At 40.3% G+C, this 21,113-nt stretch overlaps 1 protein-coding gene across 7 annotated transcripts in view; it reads right to left on the bottom strand.

Moving 5' to 3' along the window:
• CHCHD3 (coiled-coil-helix-coiled-coil-helix domain containing 3) overlaps positions 1 to 21,113 on the bottom strand; it is a 296,388-nt gene that overhangs the window by 105,748 nt on the left and 169,527 nt on the right. For 4 of the 7 annotated variants that reach the window (XM_021078528.1, XM_021078525.1, XM_021078527.1 and 1 more), the window contains exons 5-6: positions 8,835 to 8,849; positions 7,474 to 7,557 (exon numbers count right to left, since the gene is read on the bottom strand). In XM_021078528.1, coding sequence (XP_020934187.1) covers positions 7,474 to 7,557; positions 8,835 to 8,849 — 99 coding nt within the window. 7 annotated transcript variants of the gene reach the window in all.

The following is a 21,113-nucleotide window of genomic DNA, read 5'->3' as shown; positions in this document are numbered from 1 at the left end:
GCCACACCACTCTTCCTGAACTCTTGGGCTGAACTGCCTCCGAAGGGAAATGAGATTGCAGAACACAGGATTATCGACCTTCATCCAAGTGACTAGGCTACAAAGACTGCACTTTCTGACTGAGGCAAGCAAACCTTAATCACTTCCCCACCAAAGAGCCAGTCCTATAAACTCTTTCTCAAGGATCACAGAAAACTTGAGGTTCATGCATCTTTTGCTTTGTTTCTCCACCTCTAGATCTTGGCAAACACAACTGAGTTAAAGACCCACAGTGTTAATTAAATACTTATGAAATCTGATTACCCTCCTACTTCATTTTATGAAAAAGAAGAAAATTCCTATTGGGACCCTGGCTCCTTCGTGGCATTCTGCTGAGCTTCCACATCCAATTCTTGAGAGAAAGACGGTACGTACGACTCTTGGGTTCATGGGCATGACTCTGTGTCCTGTGGTAGGAAGGCCCTGAAGAAACCCTGCTACCCACTGCTCCCACTTCGAAGGCCCCTGAGCTGGGAATGCGAATATAAAGACAAAATGAGCTATCACAGGTATAGTTCTCCCAAAGAGGCTTGGAGAGACTGGACAGTGTGAAGAGAATTAAGAATCAGAACACAGCCATCCAGAGGAACCTTAGAATCCCTCAGCTTCTTTCATTTTGCAACACAGTGCAAACGCAGGTAATTCCAGGATGGCTGCAGGTCCTCAGAAGCCTCAAACTGGGAACTCCATCCATGAAATTCTACGGCTTCTTGACTTACACATTCTAGGATACAGATCAGGAAGGACTCAAAAATGTAAGTACTGGAAGGGCACAAGAAATCCCAGATGGGAGTTCCCATTGTGGCTCAGTGGTTAACGAATCCGACTAGGAACTATGAGGTTGAGGGTTCAGTCCCTGGCCTTGCTCAGTGAGTTGGGGATCTGGCGTTGCGGTGAGTGTGGTGTAGGTCGCAGACGCGGCTCGGATCCCGCGTTGCTGTGGCTCTGGCATATGCTGGCAGCTGCAGCTCCGATTAGACCCCTAGCCTGGGAACCTCCATATGCCGAGGGAGCAGCCCAAAAAATAGCAAAAAGACCCCCCCAAAAAAAAAGAAAGACAGAAAGAAATCCCTGATGGTGTGTTGGGATAAGTTAATGAGCGTTTCCTTTTTTTTTTTTTTTTTTTTTTTTTGTTAACCACTGCGCCACGACAGGAACTCCCTAATGAGTGTTTCTTGGAAAAACGATTCTAAGGCTTGGGTATAATGCTAAAACACGGCATGCAGTATCCTAGGCTTGGGAGCTCTGAAGGTATATAAACTCTGAGAAGGCCCGCAGTAAAGAAATCTGTTCCCCTTAGTTAAGCCTAACATTCCTCAAAATTATTTGGCCATGGGACCCATCCTACTTCCTAACACATTAATTTGAAGAAGTTACCTAGTAGTTATTATGTGCCAGGCACTTACCATGGTGATCAAAAGGAAGATAGTTCTGGTCTTCATGGAATTTACGTATTTTACATTTCTTTTCAAAGATAGCTATTTAAGGCAACGAGTTCACTGGGTCTTTTTATCTGAGCCTTTAACCTGCTGGATTTCTCCAAACCAACACACTGCTCTAAATTGCATGATCTTTCAACTTCTAAGGGACAAAAGTAGCAGCTACGTCTCGTAAAATATTTCTGCTCTGGAAAACAGCAGTCTGGCATAGCTTCCATGGATTCACTATGGCAATTAGTGAACCAGATGCCAACTAGCATTTGTGCCATTTGTGCATGTCAATAGCTATATCTCCGTACAGAGCCTGGGTCACTGGAGGAGTTTAACAAAGCGCATGAATGAATGCTGAATGCTGAGGACTTCCTCTAGCCCCTCAAAATTCGGTAAGCATGACCCAAGTCAAATTCCTATCTTAGCCTCCAGAGCCAAGCTGGATTTAGATTCCCTTCATTAAGCACTGACCTTACTGTGCCAACCTGCTTTAAATGCCAAGTTCAGATGTAGGCATTTCTTTTTCTTTTTTTTTATTAATTTTTTTTTTGTCTTTTTGTTGTTGTTGTTGTTGTTGCTATTTCTTGGGCCGCTCCCGCAGCATATGGAGGTTCCCAGGCTAGGGGTCGAATCGGAGCTGTAGCCATTGGCCTACGCCAGAGCCACAGCAACGCGGGATCCGAGCCGCGTCTGCAACCTACACCACAGCTCACGGCAATGCCGGATCGTTAACCCACTGAGCAAGGGCAGGGACCGAACCCGCAACCTCATGGTTCCTAGTCGGATTCGTTAACCGCTGCGCCACGACGGGAACTCCGGCATTTCTTATTTCATGATGATATAAGCTAATGTTATTTGTAAATGTTTTAATGACCAAATACATCTGTCTTAATGAAGCTCATGTGTTGAAACATAATCCCTTATGGAGGCACAGCTGGCTCATGGCCTGAACATAAAACTGGAATTCAAGAGTATTTTCTAACACAAGCCCTGCAATTTCCTTTAAAAAATTAACATTTATGTTAATAACTGGTAATATTAATTTTTCAGTCGGCAAAAGAAGGAAATAAGCATTGGCTGGTCTGCCTAAATGGAGTACATTTGAAATTTATAAGTAAACAAGATATTAAAAAGCAAAACCATCACTAATTATGAAGCTGGATACAAAGAAAATTCAAGAGATTTAGCTTGTTTTCAATCACATACACAGGAGATAGAGAGGCAAAACAGAAGGACTTCCTGACTGCAGTACTCTTATCAATAACAAGAAAAGATTCCAGTGAAAGGAGTACTAACTGTATGTTAAATAAAACGGCCTATTGAGTCTTCTAAGACAAAATGAACAAGACTCCTTTTAAAAAGTGGAATTATGTTCGCTGGATTTCCTAACACTTTTTTTCTTACCTTGTTGTTACACATTCGAGTGACATTTAAAAAACTGTCACAGTGAACAGAATTCATTTTACTGTACAGTCTTTCACCAGGTAAAGGCAATGCGAAGAGCTGAGAAAGTGTGCCACCCATACTACGGGCGCCTTAGCACTTAGGACCAATATATGCACTGACAAAAAGGCAATACTGGGCTTTAAAGCTCAACTGTATATTATCTCTTTCTCAGAGCCCTGGGGCTATCGCTGCAAAGCACAGTGGTCCGTTCTAAGCCCTGAATAGAGAAAACGAAGAGATCATTAAATTATAATTTCCATGCACAATTGGTACAAGTATTTCCTACCAACAGGATTAATATAAAAGCAAGATCCCAGCATAAAGCTGCTCAGCAGAGAGGATGGCAGTTTAGTGTCTTGTAAATTTGATTTCACTGAAAGCCCTGACACATCATAATAGTGAAATCCTATTTACTGCAGCAAGCAGGACGGATAATGCTATTTAATACTTGGTATACTCTGTGCCATCAGCGCATAGCTTTGTACTCCGTGTTCTCATCTTACCTTAAGGTTAATACTTCTTGACAGCCTACATGGTAAATAGAGCCCCAAATTAAGTTCTGATCCCACGATTTGCAAATCTTTCCTCTAAAGTTAGGCATAGAAAAACTGGCTCCAGCTAAAGGGATAATTTGAACAGCATGCACTTTTCACAGCTCATCCCGGAGGAAAAAAGTCTCATATCCCTAAAGTGAGATTAAAAACGCATTTCAAGGTTACCCAAACTACATTTCCCACTAGAAAATTCAGAGAGGTTAACAGAAAAGCCAAGGTGTTTGGAGGACTTGTTGAAGAGTGAATTAAGGATAAGACCCCCACATCCACTATACTGTATCATTTTCTTTTGCCCCCGAGCACAAAATAGAAAAAAGCCCACCCTGCTTGCAACTTCTAGAATATTTGCAATAATAAACTTTCTTTAGGGAGTCGCCAAGAGTGAAAAGGGGCTGCCTCTGAACCTACGGTACAGATGACTATTTCAATTATATTAACAAAGGATATGGGGCTCCTGGGCTTTATTACTTTCTCTACCTAACAATTAACACCTAAGTCCATTTATTTGAACTATCATTTATTTGTTAGTGATTTAAAAAATTCAGAGCATCTCAAGATACATGCTGAAACCACTTCACTGAAACCTGTCATTTGTAATGGCATTATGATAACAAGTGGCATCAGCTTCTACTGCCTTCAATGTCCAAACTCCTGGACCAGAGAACCTGACCTGTTTCAGCAACTATCAGTAACGGAAGCCGGAGAAAATTCCTTGATTTCAAGATGAATAAGGAAACCTGTACAAAATTTCCAGGTGTCAAAGGAATAATCTCTTTCTCTAGGTTGACAAATGGAAGCTAGTTACCAAGGCATATCTACCACAAAGTTATGCTTTTAACTATGGCATTAAATTTGCTATATCACAGTGCACAGTCAAAACATACACATAATTTAGTGTATATGAGCTAATAATATGACCTAGAATCATTGACAACTGTTTAGAAAGCACTTGAGGGGTAAAGTATCAACAGATTTTTTTAACCCATAAATTGAGTTTAAGCAATCATCTCCTTACCCTCCAAAAGGACTGTTTAGGTTTTAGGATTTCAGATGTCAGTGGTCTAACTGAATTCTATTCTGTATTAATCCCTTGAAATGACTGATCCAGCTCTACTCAATGAAATATTTTTACAATGACAGACTTCATCTTACAGTAAAAATGCATAATAATTTCTTTGCATAAGGAGAACACTGGGCTGGCAATAATCTGTTCTGTTGTCATTTCTCTTTATTATCACTGTTGGCATATTTTCCCCCAAGCTTTGCACAGAGGAACACAGAAACAAAGGTATTGACAAAGAAGAAGTCAAGCAATCAAAAAAGCCAATTAATCATCCAGATGAGCCCCACACTTTATGACGCAATAGAAGATAGGCCACCCACTACAAGTAAAAGGCTTTTAAAAATTGCTCATTTGATGTAAGCGTCACCTTAGAATTTAATTAGTAACTCTCTCCACAGGTGACGAACTAGTAAAGTACTTCCCTTCCTAATGACAATTTATTTTTCACCATTCTCTTTGCATTGCTTTCTTTTGCTCAGCTTGTACAACTCCCTCTCCTTCTTAATTGTATGGGGTTGACTGCAGTGCGTATGCAAATAGCTGCTGAAATCCAGAGAAGCCTGTAAGTAAAAGCGATATATATCCCACCACTCTGTTGACCTGAACATTGTAACAGTATCCAACTACGCTCTCTGATCTCCCTTAGCTTCTCAAGCCACCAGGGCTTTTATAGCTCTTCAGGCTGGGCCAAACCACACGGTTCTTAGGAATGCCAAGAGCAAAGTAGAATCAGTGGAGTGAAATCAATTCAAGTTCATAAATGAGAACTTAGACATGCAAGACACACTAATCACCAGAGAACTCAGGTCTCTGAGATGTCCTGGGGAGGGAGGAGTCCTTCGTCCTAGAAGATCCTGGGAGAGTCTGGACTCTGCCTTGTTACAACAGGGCCTTGGTCCCGCCTCTCATTCCTTTCCAGAGGGCCAATAGACTAGGGGAAACTACGTATTTTCCTAGAGAACATAGGAGGGCAATGGATGTTCCAGAAGCAGGCAATCTAGAGGCTAATGAAATAACCATCAAAAGAGTTGATAAAACAGAGAAAAGGTTTGTTTTCTTTCTAGAGAAGGAATGTGAGGACTATTATGAACATAGGAATAAATGCCTCAAAAACACTTCTAAACTGCTTGAATGACTATGAATTTCTCACTTCAATGTAAAAGCAGCACAACTTGATATTAAAATAACTCCTGGGAGGGAATTACCGCGCTGCAGTCACTAGGTAATAAGACCTTGTTTATTTCCTCTTGGTCAAATTTTCTCGGAGCTACAGCTGCCGGCCTACGCCACAGCCAAAGCGATGGAGGATCTAGGATATGGTAAGTCTGGGATACTGCTTGAGACACAGCCATATATTAACAGTCTCCCCCTATGGAAAAATCCATGCTTCCAGCTATAAAAGCCACAGACTCAGAATTTCTTTGAGTTCTTTCCCTCATGTACAAAACCATCAGCCAATCTGGTCAGTTCTGCCTCTGAGATACCCAACCACATTTCATTCCCTCCACTGCTAGTACCCTGGGCCGTGCCATCAGCACCCCATTTCTGAATGACTGCTATTACCGCTTACTAAGCCTCTCCTGCTTCAGCTCTTGCCCAAGACAGCAGCTAGAACACTCCTCTGCTCACACCCTCTCTAGCTTTTTCAAACATACCAAGCACACCCTACTTCAGGGTTGCGGCTGGCTTGCTTCTCCAATGCTACAGACCTCTTTCCGAATAGGGTCCTAGTGGACGACCCCTCTCCACCTGACCCCACACCGACACCTGGGACTCCTTTTCCCCGTGTTACTGTCTGCCATAGTATCACAATCTGCCATTCCATGTGTTAACGGGGTTTTAACCGAATTTAAGCTCCACAATGACAGACATTTGGTTCATTTTCTTTATTAGTGTATCTCTGGCACTACCAGGGCCTGACATATTTGGTAGATACCGGCTTAAAGAATGAGAAAACAGTCCCTATATTCAAGAAACACTCAGTCCAATGACACACAGAGACAGATGAAAACATTTAACACATAAATATCTGCACTGAATTGGGCTTTATAATCTCTTATTTTTCCCTGCTTTCTTATTAAACATTCTATTCTAAACCAATCAAATTTTGGGGGTCTTGCCCTCAGATTACAGGACAGTGGGATGATCAGAGCCTGAACTTGAGGCTATTGCTGCCAGGATCATGGGGGAAGGGGCTCTGCTCTCATCTTTCAATAAAGCAGTTGGTCCAATCAAAAAAAAAAAGGGGGGGGGGGAGGGAAGGTGTCTCAATCAAAAAGAAGCAAAAGCTAGCTTTGAAACCCCATAGTCTACGTATGAAATTATTTTAGACAACAAATACACTTCACTGAACAGGGGCCCTGGATGCTGCAACTCACATTCTAAGCCCATTGCCTTCTTTTGTTTCAGCCTAACTTCCTCCTTTGCATCTCCCTCAAGTTCTAGGGCCATGAAGACTGAAGGTACTATCTCCACTCCTCTTAATTCTTCTCCTGAGTCCTACTATTCAGCTCACGTCCACCAGTTTTGAAAGGTACATACATTTTTTAGCCACAATGCAGTGAAACTGAGCTTTCACAAAGACAATTCATCCTTTAAAGCACTACCATTTCTAGGAACGTGTTCAAGTTCAGTCAATGTCTGGGACAGCTAAGAGTAGCACTCTACTACTGGACCTGGAGACAATGCAGGGAAAATAGCTGGGCGAGTTCCTGAGTGGTAAAAAGCATCAATGAACCAATAATAGAACCGTATGCAAAACTACCGAAGTCGAAGTAGCATTATCTTCGAGAATGATCTATCTGCTTGGCCTTTTCAGTTCCTGGCCACTTTGTAACTAGGAAAAGCAGTTACAGTTCTAGCGTATTGATTTTTAAGTAAGTATATGAGAACGCTGCAGATGTGGTAAGAGAAGAGAATCAGTAACAAGGAATAGTCATACCCTCTCCTCCAGTCTAGCCAGCTGCTCTTTGTAGAATGCATCCTGCTTCTTTATCACCCGATCTTTTTCTTCCAGCTGCTTAGCCTAAAAAAAGAAATGAAGAATATACTATATCAAGAAAAAGCAGCAACAGCAAAGCAAAAGTCAAGTATAAATCGCATTAGAAATAAGCATACGAAGCTGAAGATTTTTGCAATCTATTAGGGCTCTGCCATAGAAAAACATTAATAAGACGATGATTGCTGTATTTAAATGTAAAGAATGAGTCTGCATTGTTTTGGTTTTTTTGTAACAGCTGTGTCCTACTTTGTCCAAATGTATTTGGAAATGTCAGAATACAGCACAGACAGTTTTATTTAACTTCTCTTTCGAAGAGTAATTTCAAGGATTAATATTTTGCACAATAAAACTTTGATTATATTCCAGGCATAAGACACATGGTTATTAACCTTCTTTCTTGAACAACAACAAAAATGCCTATAACATTTTGTTCATCGGGAGTTCCCGTCGTGGCGCAGTGGTTAACGAATCCGACTAGGAACCATGAGGTTGCGGGTTCGGTCCCTGCCCTTGCTCAGTGGGTTAACGATCCGGCGTTGCCGTGAGCTGTGGTGTAGGTTGCAGACGCGGCTCGGATCCCGTGTTGCTGTGGCTCTGGCGTAGGCCGGTGGCTACAGCTCCGATTAGACCCCTAGCCTGGGAACCTCCATATGCCGCGGGAGCGGCCCAAGAAATAGCAACAATAACAACAACAACAACAACAACAAAAAAAAAAAAGACAAAAAAAAAAAAAAAAAAAAAAAACATTTTGTTCATCAACCTTATGCTTGTGAGCCTTAAATTACCCAGTGAAACCTTCGTACAGACATGTATTATTCTATTTCCTTTTTAATCAAGTAACTGTATCCTAATTTATAAGATTTCTTTGTACAAAATTAAAAATCAAGTAATAAAATACTGATTCTTGAAAAAAATGACAATGGATTTTTTCAAGATAAATTTAAAAATTCATTTCTTAAACTGTTTCTACCTTTATTATGTTTAAGTGAGCTTTACCTGAAAAGAGACCCTCCTACATGACCCCATGTTAGAAAAGTTAACATAATGTTTGTTCAATGAATGCTGAATACGTGACTGACTAGGAATTTTAAGAAATTAGCAAAGCGTATGTTTTGATTTTCCCACTCTTATGCCGTATTTTTTTTGCGTCATGATCAAGTGTTACCTGGCCTCAACCAGTGTGGAAGTAACTGTCACTATCAGCTTAATTTAGGAGAATCCATTTGCATATTTGTTGTAGCTCATTGTTTTCTACTTATTCATAAGAATAAATTTCATACTTCATATTTATTCATACTTACTTTGACTTCAATATCCTGCAGCATGTTAAAAACAAAGAAACCATTATTTAACAGCAGAAGTACCTTTTCCCCCCTAATGTCAACTGAGAAATCTGATGGATAAAATCCATCTAAAAAGTAAACCAAAGTAGGCAACTGGGAGAAAACTTAGAGGGCTTGCATAACTTGGGACATACTTAGATGTCAATGTGCTATTACAGTTTGGGTAGAAGTCAATGAAAAGTTTGTGCTGCATGCTTATGAATAAATAAAAACAAAATATTGACATTAGATAAAAATGCACAAAAATACATGCAAGTACATAATCTATGCTCCTTGATACACCACAGTAAAAACCTTACCAGTCTGTCAGGAATATAAGAAAAAAATAAAAAGTAAACGAAGAAAGAATTTTTAATAAAGCCAAGTGTGAATAAAATACACATGATAATATGATCGAAAGTGAAAAGAGTGGTACATATGTACAATGGAATACTATTCAGCCATAAAAAATGACAAAATAATGTCATTTGCAGCAACATGGATGGAACTAGAGACTCTCACACTAAGTGAAGTAAGTTACAAAGAGGATAAACACCATAGGATATCACTTACATGTAGAGTCTAAAATATGGCACAAATGACCTATCTACAAAACAGTTCATGGACACAGAGGGCAGACTCATGTTTGCCAAGGGGGAGGGGAGGGGGAGGGTGATGGGGAATTTGCGGATGGTAGCTGCAGACTGTTTCATTTAGAACGGATGGGTGGTAGGGCCCCGTTGTACAGCACAGGGAACTGTACCTAGTCTATTGGATAAAAACCTGATTGGAAAAAAAAAAAATGGGTGTCTATGGACGGCTGGGTCACACTGCTGCACAGGAGAAAGTAAAGGAACACTGTGAATCAACTATACTTTAATTTGAAAAAAAAGAAGTAAAACAAAAAAAGTGAAAAGACCTTTCTAACTAAATTCAACACATACCCAAAATATAACTAAAGGAAATGCAAGAGAATAGATTTATGAGAATTCCCATAAAATAAAAAACATTAAACAAAACGAATAAGCAAAGAAATACCATCCCCGATCTGTGAGAATAGTGTTACTAACATTAGAGCACTTGAAAAAAATAAGGCCTCTACCCAAACCCAACCCCAAAAATAGCCAAGAAAAAAAAAAAAAGGCAAATGACATAAACTAGCAAGTCACACAAAAATATAAACACATTTTAACAACACCAACCCCCCCCGAGAAATCATAAAATGAGTTAAAATAAAAAATTCTATAATTCATCTATCAAACTGAAAAAACATATAAAATAATAATAATATTGCCAAGATACAGGAAAACATGCGCTTCAAGAAGCTGCTAGTCAGAATGTAAACTGGGACAACCACTTTTAAAATCAATTTAACAAAATGTAAATAAATTTTAAAATTGTACATATGCACTGATCTAAACACTCTTCTTTTAGGACTTAAGTAATTACGGCAACATGCCAAGATAGTCATAATAAGGTTATTTAGAAATACAGAGACAAAAAAAAAACAAACAAACAAACAATCTAGCAGTTATTACTGAAATATGCTCAAAATACACGAAGAAAAAAAAAAAAAAAAGGACTATAATCTTTTCTTTTTTGTGTGTGTGTAGGGAAGAAGAGAAAAAAAGACCAGAAGGATACTCAACAAAATGTCAACAGAGGTTGTAACAGGGTGGTAGACTTATGGGTGGCTTCTAATTATTTTTCTTTCTTTCTATTTTCCAAATGAAAAATAAATATACTTTATAGTCAAAATACAAAGGAGGGAATTATTTAATTCTGCTTCTTGATTATGGTAGTAGTTATACAACTGCATGCATTTCTCAAAAACTCATAGAACTGTTTACCACAAAGAATGAATTTACAGAAAATTTTAAGTGGATCCAAATACAGCATATTACAATTTATGAAAATAGCTATATAAATATAGGGATATATGTGTGTGTATAGCTTTACTTATGTTAATCTACTTATCAGTTAGCCAATTTTATGTCTAGATATTTAATTCTAGGAAATAATATTAAGAAAAACACACAAAACTTGATATCTAAGAAAATGCAGCCAACTTTTTTTTTTTTTTGGTCTTTTTTAGGGCAGCACCCGTGGTATATGGAAGTTCCCAGGTTAGGGGTTGAACTGGAGCTACAGCTGCTGGTCCTACACCACAGCCACAGCAGTGCTAGATCCGAGCCACATCTGCAACCTACACCACAGCTCAGAGCAACACAGCATCCTTAACCCACTGAGAGAGGCAAAGGATTGAACCTGTGTCTGCATGAATGCTAGTCACAGTCATTCTGCTGAGCCATGACAGGAACTCCCCAACATTCATTAAAGCAACAAAAAAGTATGAACAACAGAAGTTTGTGTAAATGAGACATGGTCCAACAATAGGATATTTATTATAAAGATTTCAGTCTGGCCACAATGATCTAACATTGACAGTTATTAAAAATAATGTTTGAATAGAATAATTGATATTTTTAAACTCAAATTATTAAGTGGGGGGGAAATGGTCACAAATTACCATGTACACTAAGTTCTTAATTTGGTTAAGAAATAGCGGTGGGGAACAGAAAGGATGGGCAGAGAAGGTTAAGCACATGCTTATACAGACAAAGACAATGTAAATGCATATTAAGATGGTAACAGTGTATATGGTATGCAAAGTAGGACATTTTTTCTCACTTGGACTATTTTCTATTTTCCAAAATTTCTACAATGAAGTTGTAGTTTTTTTAATAAAAAAATATTTTTAAACATCAATATCAATATATATTTATCCTTGACTATCAGATGGAAACATAACATGATTCAAAAGCTAAAAACAGTGAGCTATTAAGTCATTGTTAACAGCCAAATTGATACTTTATCAACTTCAACAGGTATTTATAGCATGGAAATTAGTTTATTTACTAAATCCTTAATGTATTAGCATTTGATTCTCTCTCCCATTCAATGTACGATTCCCCCCATCATGGTTCTTAAAACATTTTCACTAAATGACGTTTCTTTTGTTTACATTTAGTTGCACAGTGCGATTTTTTTAAAGCAGAGAAAATGTAACGGACATTCTGTTATGGCTATTTAGAAAACACTAAGAATTCAGTCCTACAAGTATACTGCTTTAGCCTAAAATGGACTAGCCGACAACCAAATTTTGAGAGGTCGATTACAATGCAAATAAAAGAAATATTCGCATTCATTTTTCTAAGCTGTAATCTCTGCAATGTTTTAAAGCAATATGCCAAAGGTCAGGTATGCACACAAAAGAGGACTACCTCCAAAGACCTCACAACATCCAGCCACAGGCTAAGATCACAAATCTCTCCCTAGACTAACAGAATCGATAGTGTGAGATCCACTGGGGAGAATATTAGAGCAAAAAACATGGCCACAGCACTTCAGTAGCACATTGCTTTGAAACAGTTAATGTGATGCTGGGAGGAAAAGTCACACAACGTGAATCCTGAAACTTAAATAAGCCTGGAATACACTGACTAAACTAATAGCTCCAGTAGATGGAGAGTCACATGCAACTTAAGAAAAAACAGTAAACTGACTGCAAGGAATAAAACTTCTATGTTTAACTCTCTAACAGATATGGAATCACTGTAAACGAACACTGAAAACAAGGAGGATTACAACAATATTCACTGTTACAGCAGAATTGTTTCTTAGGGAGAGAAAATGAATGTAAAACATTTCCCCCGTCTCCTGTTTGCTATTCCTCCTTGAAAAGAAATGTGTACTGCTTAGTTTTCAAATCCTGTAAGATTTGGGATAACATGATTGGGCTTGAAAACATGCTGGAAAGTGCCTAAGTGGATCATTATGGAAAACGAGAGCGTCCCACATACAAGAGCGAGAAAATAAGGAAATCAAGATACACGAAACCCAACGAGTAAACATTTTGATGTTTTAACTCAGTGTTGGTAGCCAGATTCAAAATGAAGTATACATGTATTTATTTCCTTAAAGACTTGCCTCTTTTCAGAAGAGACCTGAAGGTGTTTACAACAAAGGATATAATAAAGGCAACAGAAATAAAAACGGGGATTGTATCCATGATGTAAAGGGAGCTTTCCACATACCTTTCTGCGCACATTCCTAGAGAAATCCTCGTAGCAAAAACCTAGCATCGTAGCTCAGCGCTCTTAGGCCTGGCTACTCCCGGGGACTGAGATGGGGCACAGGCTGCACGTGTGGAGAACGCAGTGACATCACAGCCACTGAGCTCAGAGGCAGCACTGTTACTTCACACATCGAGAACAAGGCCTGTAAGGGAAGGTTCTGTGCCATGGGAAAGCTTTTCAAAGTTCCTTAAAAAGTCAGTGTTCAATTTTAATAGCTCAAGGAAGAAAACAAAGCAGGTACCAGCTCAATTTTCCATGGGGTGACATCATGAAGCCAAAAATTACCAGGGTTGAGAAAAGGCAACAACGCTAAATCAATCTCAATAGGAAATCCCTGTAACTACATTTCTTACCATTCTAAATCTCGAAATAAGTCTGAAACATACATATAATGAACTGAGAAAGATACAATTTTTACAATCATATGGAGACTCTGTGGTAGGTAAAATTACTCTACACATCTATCAACTCACACACACAAATCAGAGCAGGGAAAAGAGTTTGATTCCACATCAGAACTACATGTAAAGCAGAGCATACAGGAACCTAATAAAATTATACGCTGACATATAGCAGACAGAAAGACTGGAAATATCCAGAGGGGCTGAACCATAAACGTATAAGGTAACACTACACTGAGAAGCCGTAGAACATGATCACTGTGAATAGCAATCAGCCGTTACAAAATAATTAAAGTGGCCATGTACTCAATTAGCCGAATCCTAGACTTCCGTTACAAATGAGAAATTACATAGGGTTCACTGAGCCTTTTATCAAGTGGCATTAATAAACAAAGAGTTAAGACACAAAGCACCGTATTCCAAACCACACCAGAAGGTGGCCTTCAAATGGGTAATTCATTTACATGAACCTGAAAGATGCGCAGCCTATTACCAACTTTAGCATACTTTTCAATGACTACTTAGAGGCATTAAACCTAAGCTCTGAGCAAACCCCAGACAGAAATGATATGTCCACTAACACAGTAATAAGACCAGACATAAGTTGAATATAGACCAAGAAATGAAAGACAAAGCCCATTCTTCCAAGAGACTTCTTGATCTGAAGTCTGAAATTCACACACCAAGATTTGATCAAATCCATTTGTTTCTTCCCCAAAAGAGCTTAGAGACCTTGGTCTCCATGTCAGCTTCTTCATACTAATAATGTGCTAGAAAGAGCCTACTGAGTACGTCCCCCGCCATTTGGGGGCATATCTGCCTCTGCTTTTGAAAAAAGAGAGCACAGGCAAAGATGAGTGGTTTTTAAAATTAAAAAGTAAACCAACAATGAAGTGAGGAGGTTGTTAGGTACAATAAATTGAGAACAGAAAGCGACCTACTGGCACTTTGCTTTAAAATTTTTTCAGTAGTTCTCTCATAACATTTCTGCAGATCATGCTACTTGACAAAAGCAGCAAAATTAAGTGCTAGATGGAAATCAGAAACAATACAAAAGCTTTCTTCTACAACTCTGGAGAGAACATTTTTAAACCACACAAATACTTCTGCAGCGTTCTAGTGTAATTCAGAACTTACCGGAGCTATGACATACTAAGAAATCCACTTGGTGGGGAGTTGGAAGACTCAGATGCCCATTTAACTCTGCTAAATTACGTGACCATGCACAGACCCAGTCCAGACCCCTATCCATGCCCCAAACTCCTGAATATTCTTCTTTCATGTGGCCTTTGCCATGTCATACCCTTGCCTCTCACACTCTGGCACCTCACAGAGCTTTCCAACATGTCTCTTAGGGTAACTGTCTTTGACTCAGCCTTGTATTATACATGTTTACATTCCCACTATCCCTGTGTTCAACTTCAGGCTAAGACAGGAAAAGGGATTTACCCCTATCTTCCCCAAAGGAAACACTCAGAGGACACGATAGCTGAAATGAAACTAAGTGCACTCAGGAGAAGAGTTTGTAGGAGGGAAACAGAGAGAGCTTCTGGGAGACAAATCTGCCACAGCACCTGAGACTGACTTCAAAGTACCAGAGCATACACAGTGTGAGATTATGTGTCCATATTACTCAGATGAGGCTCTAGACTAGGTGCTGCCAGCTTGTTAGTCTAGAATCCACCATCCAGAAGTGATCGCCAAGTATGCTTACTGAAAACTCAAATTTGGAAGTTCACCAAGTAGAGGTGGCTATGACCAGGGCTTCACTCACCCATGGTTGATCAACAGTGATGTTTTGCTAGCAGAGTGACGGCTGGAAATGAGATTTAAATACTGACATTGGTTCATTAACCAGCAGGACAAATGTTAGATCTTCTTACTAGTAAAATGAAAACTATCAAAAAGATAGAAGGGGTAGCTATCATTTTATAAAGCTACTCCTACACCCGTTGTGTGAACAAGTTATGAGACCATGTGAGGTTATGAGAACAAGGCCGGTGACTAATTTTAGGGACAGTGCCTCGGGCTTGATCTCTAACAGTCCTGTGTCCAGCCATTCCCTTAGGAAAGAGATTCTCACGGTCAGCAGCACTACTGACCTTTGGGGCTAGATGACTTCTTGCTGGGGAACCTGTCTTGTGCACTGCAGAACGTTTAGTAGCACACCTGGCTTCTATGATGCCAGTAACACTACCAGCTCCCTGAGCTATGAAAACCGAACATGTTTCCAGACACTGCCAAATGCCCCTGGGAGGCCTAATTTAAGAGAATTACTGCTTGTCCGAGGCCAACTATAAGCAGCCTCACCTGCCTCAGATGGGCCTTTCCTGCAAAGGGCACTTAGAGGAACCAACGGCGGGGACTTGAATGAGCTTTCCAGCACAAGTTGTGAACCACTTTGTACTGCCTGCTACTACCTTTTCGCTGAGTAAATGTCTGTATGTACCGCAGACCAGGGCTAAAGACCTGGTCACACTGTAACCTGCTTGTAGGGTTGGCCTGCAAATGATAATGTAGAAAAGCAACCAGACTGCTTACGTGTATGTGGTTAATCACATCCCAGTGAGAGAAGAAACTGGAAATTTTAATTTATTCTTTTTGAACTAAGTAGGAAAAGCATAAAACAAGTTCCTAAGTCCTATCCTTTGTACAGCTCCCTGTAAAAACAGAATCAATGCCTAAATAACATGTAAGATTCGAATCCAGGTAACTGATGTCTGCTTCAGGCAGAACTCACAGGCACTGGTACTGGCTGTTTACCATTTGTTCTGCGTGGGCCGTGACGGTGCCAGTCCTGTTGTTAAATATTTTACGGATCATTCCTAAGAACAGGCATATTATGATTCCATTATGATTTACAAGTTGCATGTTACAAAGCAACGTGATATTTCAACATGAAAGGTGCTGAAACATATCACCTCATCAACTCAGCGTCATAAATTCTGTGCTCCTCTCCCAACAGCCTTTTTAAAAAAGAATGCCCATCACAATGCCCAGCACATAAGAAACAGTAAATAAACGCTGAGGCAAGTGACATGTACTGTTTGGGTTTTAGAATTCTCAAATACACAGTTTGTATCTTCTCTAATGACACTAGGTTTAGCTCCTTTGTGACCACAGACTATCCAGGACCAGGTGAATGTAAACATGCATCAAGTCTAAATGACCGTGTATCCTTACACTTAGCAACTACATAGAAACCAAAGTTTCAGAAGCCCAAGTTCTATAACATAAATAAGGACTCATGTCACAGAGTCATTAGGAAGATCAGGAACTTCAAGGGTACAATTTATAATTGAAAGAGGAAAACGTGGTGAAAAAAAAGGAAAAAAAAAAGGCCAAAATCAATAAAACTACTGTGTGAGTGTAAGAACTTAGAACAGGAAGGAGCTTTGGAGCTTTTATTAGAAAATTCAGCTACAGAACAGACGAAACCCTTGAATGTTACCATTACATGTGAAGGTGGAGTGGTCTCCACTCTGGACCACAGCGGAGAGAGCAGAGAGGCATTATGTAACCTAAGCTGCAATTATACTGCAACGCCTCTATCTTCTTATTCCATCATGTGGAGAATAATACTTCCATTTCCAGGCACGTACACAGAATCTTGTTTTACCACGGAGATTACACATCTCAGAAGCACTCTAACACAGAGTTAAGAGTTAAAATATACTATACTAGCTAAACTGTACTTTTGGTGCCAAGGTATTTTGGTGTCACTAATCTGACAAATAAATTGGACAACAACAGGGAGACAATTACTGCAATGACTTCTCAATTCCTTTTCTTTGTATTAACTTGTATTTGTTCAGTTTAAATTTAGATTTAATGTTCACATTAGTGAAACCAATTGGCCAGAGTCAATCTTTTTTCTCTTGCAATCTATTTCACATCCAAAGCGCAGGGGGGGGGGGGCCCAAAAAATAAAAACCATCTAGAGATGATCTAGCTCATTTTAGAGTAAATAAAAAGCTCTGGGTTTCTTTATGACCGAGGGGCAGAGGGAATTTGCGGGGGCGGGGGGGGGGTGATTTGTTTTGTTTTGTTTTTCCCCACACCCACAGCATATGGAAGTTCCCAGGCCAGGGATCAAATTCAAGTCACAGCTGCAACCTACACCACAGCTGTGGCAACACCAGATCCTTAACCCACTGTGCCACACAGCAGGAACTCTGAGGGAGTTCTCAAAGGTCAGGGAGAAAGGTGGCTCTGGGAACCCTGCCTCTTGACAGCAGTGCACTTAGCATCACTCCCTGATCATAGTTCATGCCTGTTTGACTTTAAGGGAAGACAATGTAAAAATGACTAACCAAACATGTATAGTTACTTTCAACTGCTCAACACAGCAAGATTTTTACAAGATATCCTGTAAGAGTTAATGCAGAATATCCTTAAAATGTCTTCCAATCTACCCAGGTAGCCTATCCGTTCAAGTCCTCTGGGATGAAGATGCTGAGATAGAATCAGAAGTACAGGAGATTTATCAGCAGGAAGGATAAGGGAGAGAGGGAGCAGAAGACAGGGACTGCCTTCCACGAGGCTGTGGGCCTGACACCTGCGATGGGAGGACAGGGAGATGAGGGAGGGAGGGAGGAAACCACGGTGCTACTCTGAGAAAACCCTGGCCAGGCCTATGGGGAGGCCCAGAGCAGAGACCACACACGAGATGACTCTGTGTCAAGCAGAACGGCCCTGCTCTAGAACCCAAGCCTCACTCTGTCAGTCACCACTGCAGGAGATCCCAACACTGCCATACCTTCCACGGCAGGTTCTCCCTAAAAGAGAGAGCTGAAGGGCACATGGCCATGTCATCCTCTTTGCCACATAACACAAAACAAAGAAGGACAACAAGGAACTTTGAGCAGGTCTTGAATTTCAGCTTCTAGTTCAAAGAGAAAGTAAACCAACAAAGAAAAATGAGATTGTATCTATTGGCGTGTGACAGTTCCCTTTAGAACTGCTTCGCCTGTGTGGGCCAGGCAGAGTAAACCCCAATGGAATACAATTTGATCCAGAAATTCTATACAGTAGAAAAAGCTACAAAACAGCCATCAGACAATTAAAGCTTTAATTCTAGATTGGCTGCTAACTCATGATCTTGGGCAAGTCAACCTTTGGAGTGTTCTTCTTTGAAACTGTAAAGGGATGGGCTAAAAAACACCTAAGAGCCCTTCAACACTTGCATTTTAGGCATTACATTTACCAGGACACTTCTTCTATTCTTCATTTTTGAATCGACTCGTCAGCTAGGCCAGAGGAAATTCAACAAACACATATGTTCTGCTGCCAAATCGCTAGGCTGCTGCAAGCACACATTAAACAACACTTGGAAATAACCATGTGTACATGACACCTGGTTGCCAGGGGCAGACACTGTGCAGAAACAGCAAGGCTCCCTCTCTGCCTAACTTGGCACCACTGGTGGGTTTGCAAATATTGGTGAAGCGACAGGGACTTCACCTGCTCTTTGAGGCTCAGCGCTGTTCGCCGGGCTGCTTCTAATACTGCCTGGCTGATTCAAAAAGGTCAAGCTCAAGGGTGACTTGGGGCACGTCCTGAGTTCAACTCACTGCTGCTAACCAAATCACACTATCTTCAGAAAACTGGGCATCCTCATCTCAGTTATGGTGCTTTAAACAGAACAGTACAGTAGAACTACATCATATGCACACTAAGCTTACACCACTCCAACTACTCAGGTTAAAGAGGTGAGAGAGAAAAATTTAAGTAGTGTGCAGGTTCCCACCCATCCACAGGAAGCCTGGTCAGCCTGGCCAGCTCGACTCTCTGCCTGCCTCATCCCCTACGTGCCCCAACTCTTCCCAGTGAATGAAATGCTAGTGACTCCAGATAGTTTCCGTTCACAAAACCCTTACATGAACACCAGCATTTCATCTACTGCTCAACCAAAGAAACCAACTGACCCAATAAGGGCAGAAAAATAGCAATGCTGGACTCTTAAGAGCAAATCTGAACAAAGAGAATCTGCTTCACAAGCAGATTTTTTTTTAAATTAGTCTTATTAAGGTATAACTTGCAAATAAAATTCACGGGTTGATGTTAAAACCAAATCCTTAAGTCAGATGTCACTCTACTGTAAACCAAGAAAATCTGACACTGGAAAAGAAGGATAAAAATTATATTTTAAAACATCCTCATCAATGGCCACTGGTAATTTTAAAAGTATGCAGGAGTGCCTGGCTCTCACGAGACATCCCATCTTTCCCCAAACTTAACTATCAGGGATTTTAAAAACTCTTTATCTAGGAATTCACACTATGGCTCAGCAGAAATGAATCCAACTAGTATCCATGAGGATGCAGGTTTGATCCCTGGCCCCACTTATAGTGGATCGGGGATGCAGTTGTGCTGTGAGCTGTGGTGTAGGTTGCAGACACAGCTCAGATCCTGCATTGCTGTAGCTGTGGCAGAGACTGGTAGCTGCAGCTCCAAATCGACCCCTAGCCTTGGAACTTCCACAGATGAGGCCTTAAAAAGCAAAAAACAAAAATCTTTAGCCTCTGTATGAAGCCTCCAGCTTACTATTCCAAGGAAAAAAAGGTTAAGAGATGAGATCATGGGACTAACTAATGATAAACTGAAGTGTGAACAAAGCTAGAAGGGAAGAAGTCCTAGAAAGGAATTGAGAGAAGAGAGTAAACCCAAACCAAGAATCATCCAGCTGGAAAGCAGCAGAGTACACAGGACAAGATGTAAATAAGCCACTTTAGTTCTGGGATTGAGCTGGCTGGAGAGGGATGAAAAGACAGCCCTGACTGTCCATCACAGAGGCCAAGCTCAATCAGACCTCTCTGACTCACTCACTGAGCCTGAGCGGCATCGACCTAGCTTTGTTCTCATCACTATTTGTACCGTGGTGTGGAAGGACCATATGAGACAGAGAATTCTGGAATCACAAATTTCAGAATCCCTAAGCACCCTTTTATCAGAAGTTTACTGACAAGAAACTCAAAAATGGACATAACCAAAATGTCAACTTATGATTTGCAACGCCCTTTATCCCTTTTAAAGACGTAAAACTACATAGTCAGAATAGGAAAATCTCACGACACAGCAATGAAATCACATGAGAAAGCCTCACTGTGCCCACTTTGTTTACTTGCTTACTTACCGATCCATTTTTCACAGTTAAGGAAACAACTGCAGATAAGGAACTTTCCTGAAATTTACAACTGGACGAGTTGTGTTGTGAAAACAGTTTCTGCCTCTTCTCACTAGAGCTCATGAAGCTGACCCCACTGTAGGTTTGAACCCAAGAAATAAAAAGCAACCTTCTGATGTTGATTCGGTTCTGCCTGCTGGGAAGTCAGAATATTATTAACAATTTGACATGATTCCCTGCCTGCTTTACGGTTATGGCTATCATCTTAATTATATGTATTATCTTTCTGGCTTAAGAATCCTCCTCCTGTGGGTATGATTTTCATTCATCCATCATTTGATCAGACACTAGCAAGCGCCTAGCAACAGTTCGGACTGAGAAGCTAAGTGATCAGACTCCAGCTCAGAGGAAAGTGACCTCTACCCCAAACACCTCGTTAACCAAGTGCAAATACAATGCATGTAAAATGATGATCTTAATGACAAACCGTGAAAGCTATGTGATGCCATATTTACCAGCTACCAAAAACACTAAGACAAAAGGAGAAGAAAAAAAATCATACACTTTTGAATGTACCTTATAAACTAAGGTC

This window comes from Sus scrofa, chromosome 18, assembly GCF_000003025.6.
Source record: "Sus scrofa isolate TJ Tabasco breed Duroc chromosome 18, Sscrofa11.1, whole genome shotgun sequence".
In the NCBI taxonomy this organism is placed as follows: domain Eukaryota; kingdom Metazoa; phylum Chordata; class Mammalia; order Artiodactyla; family Suidae; genus Sus; species Sus scrofa.
Note: the sequence above shows the minus strand (reverse complement) of the source record. Positions and strands in the feature narration are given on the sequence as shown.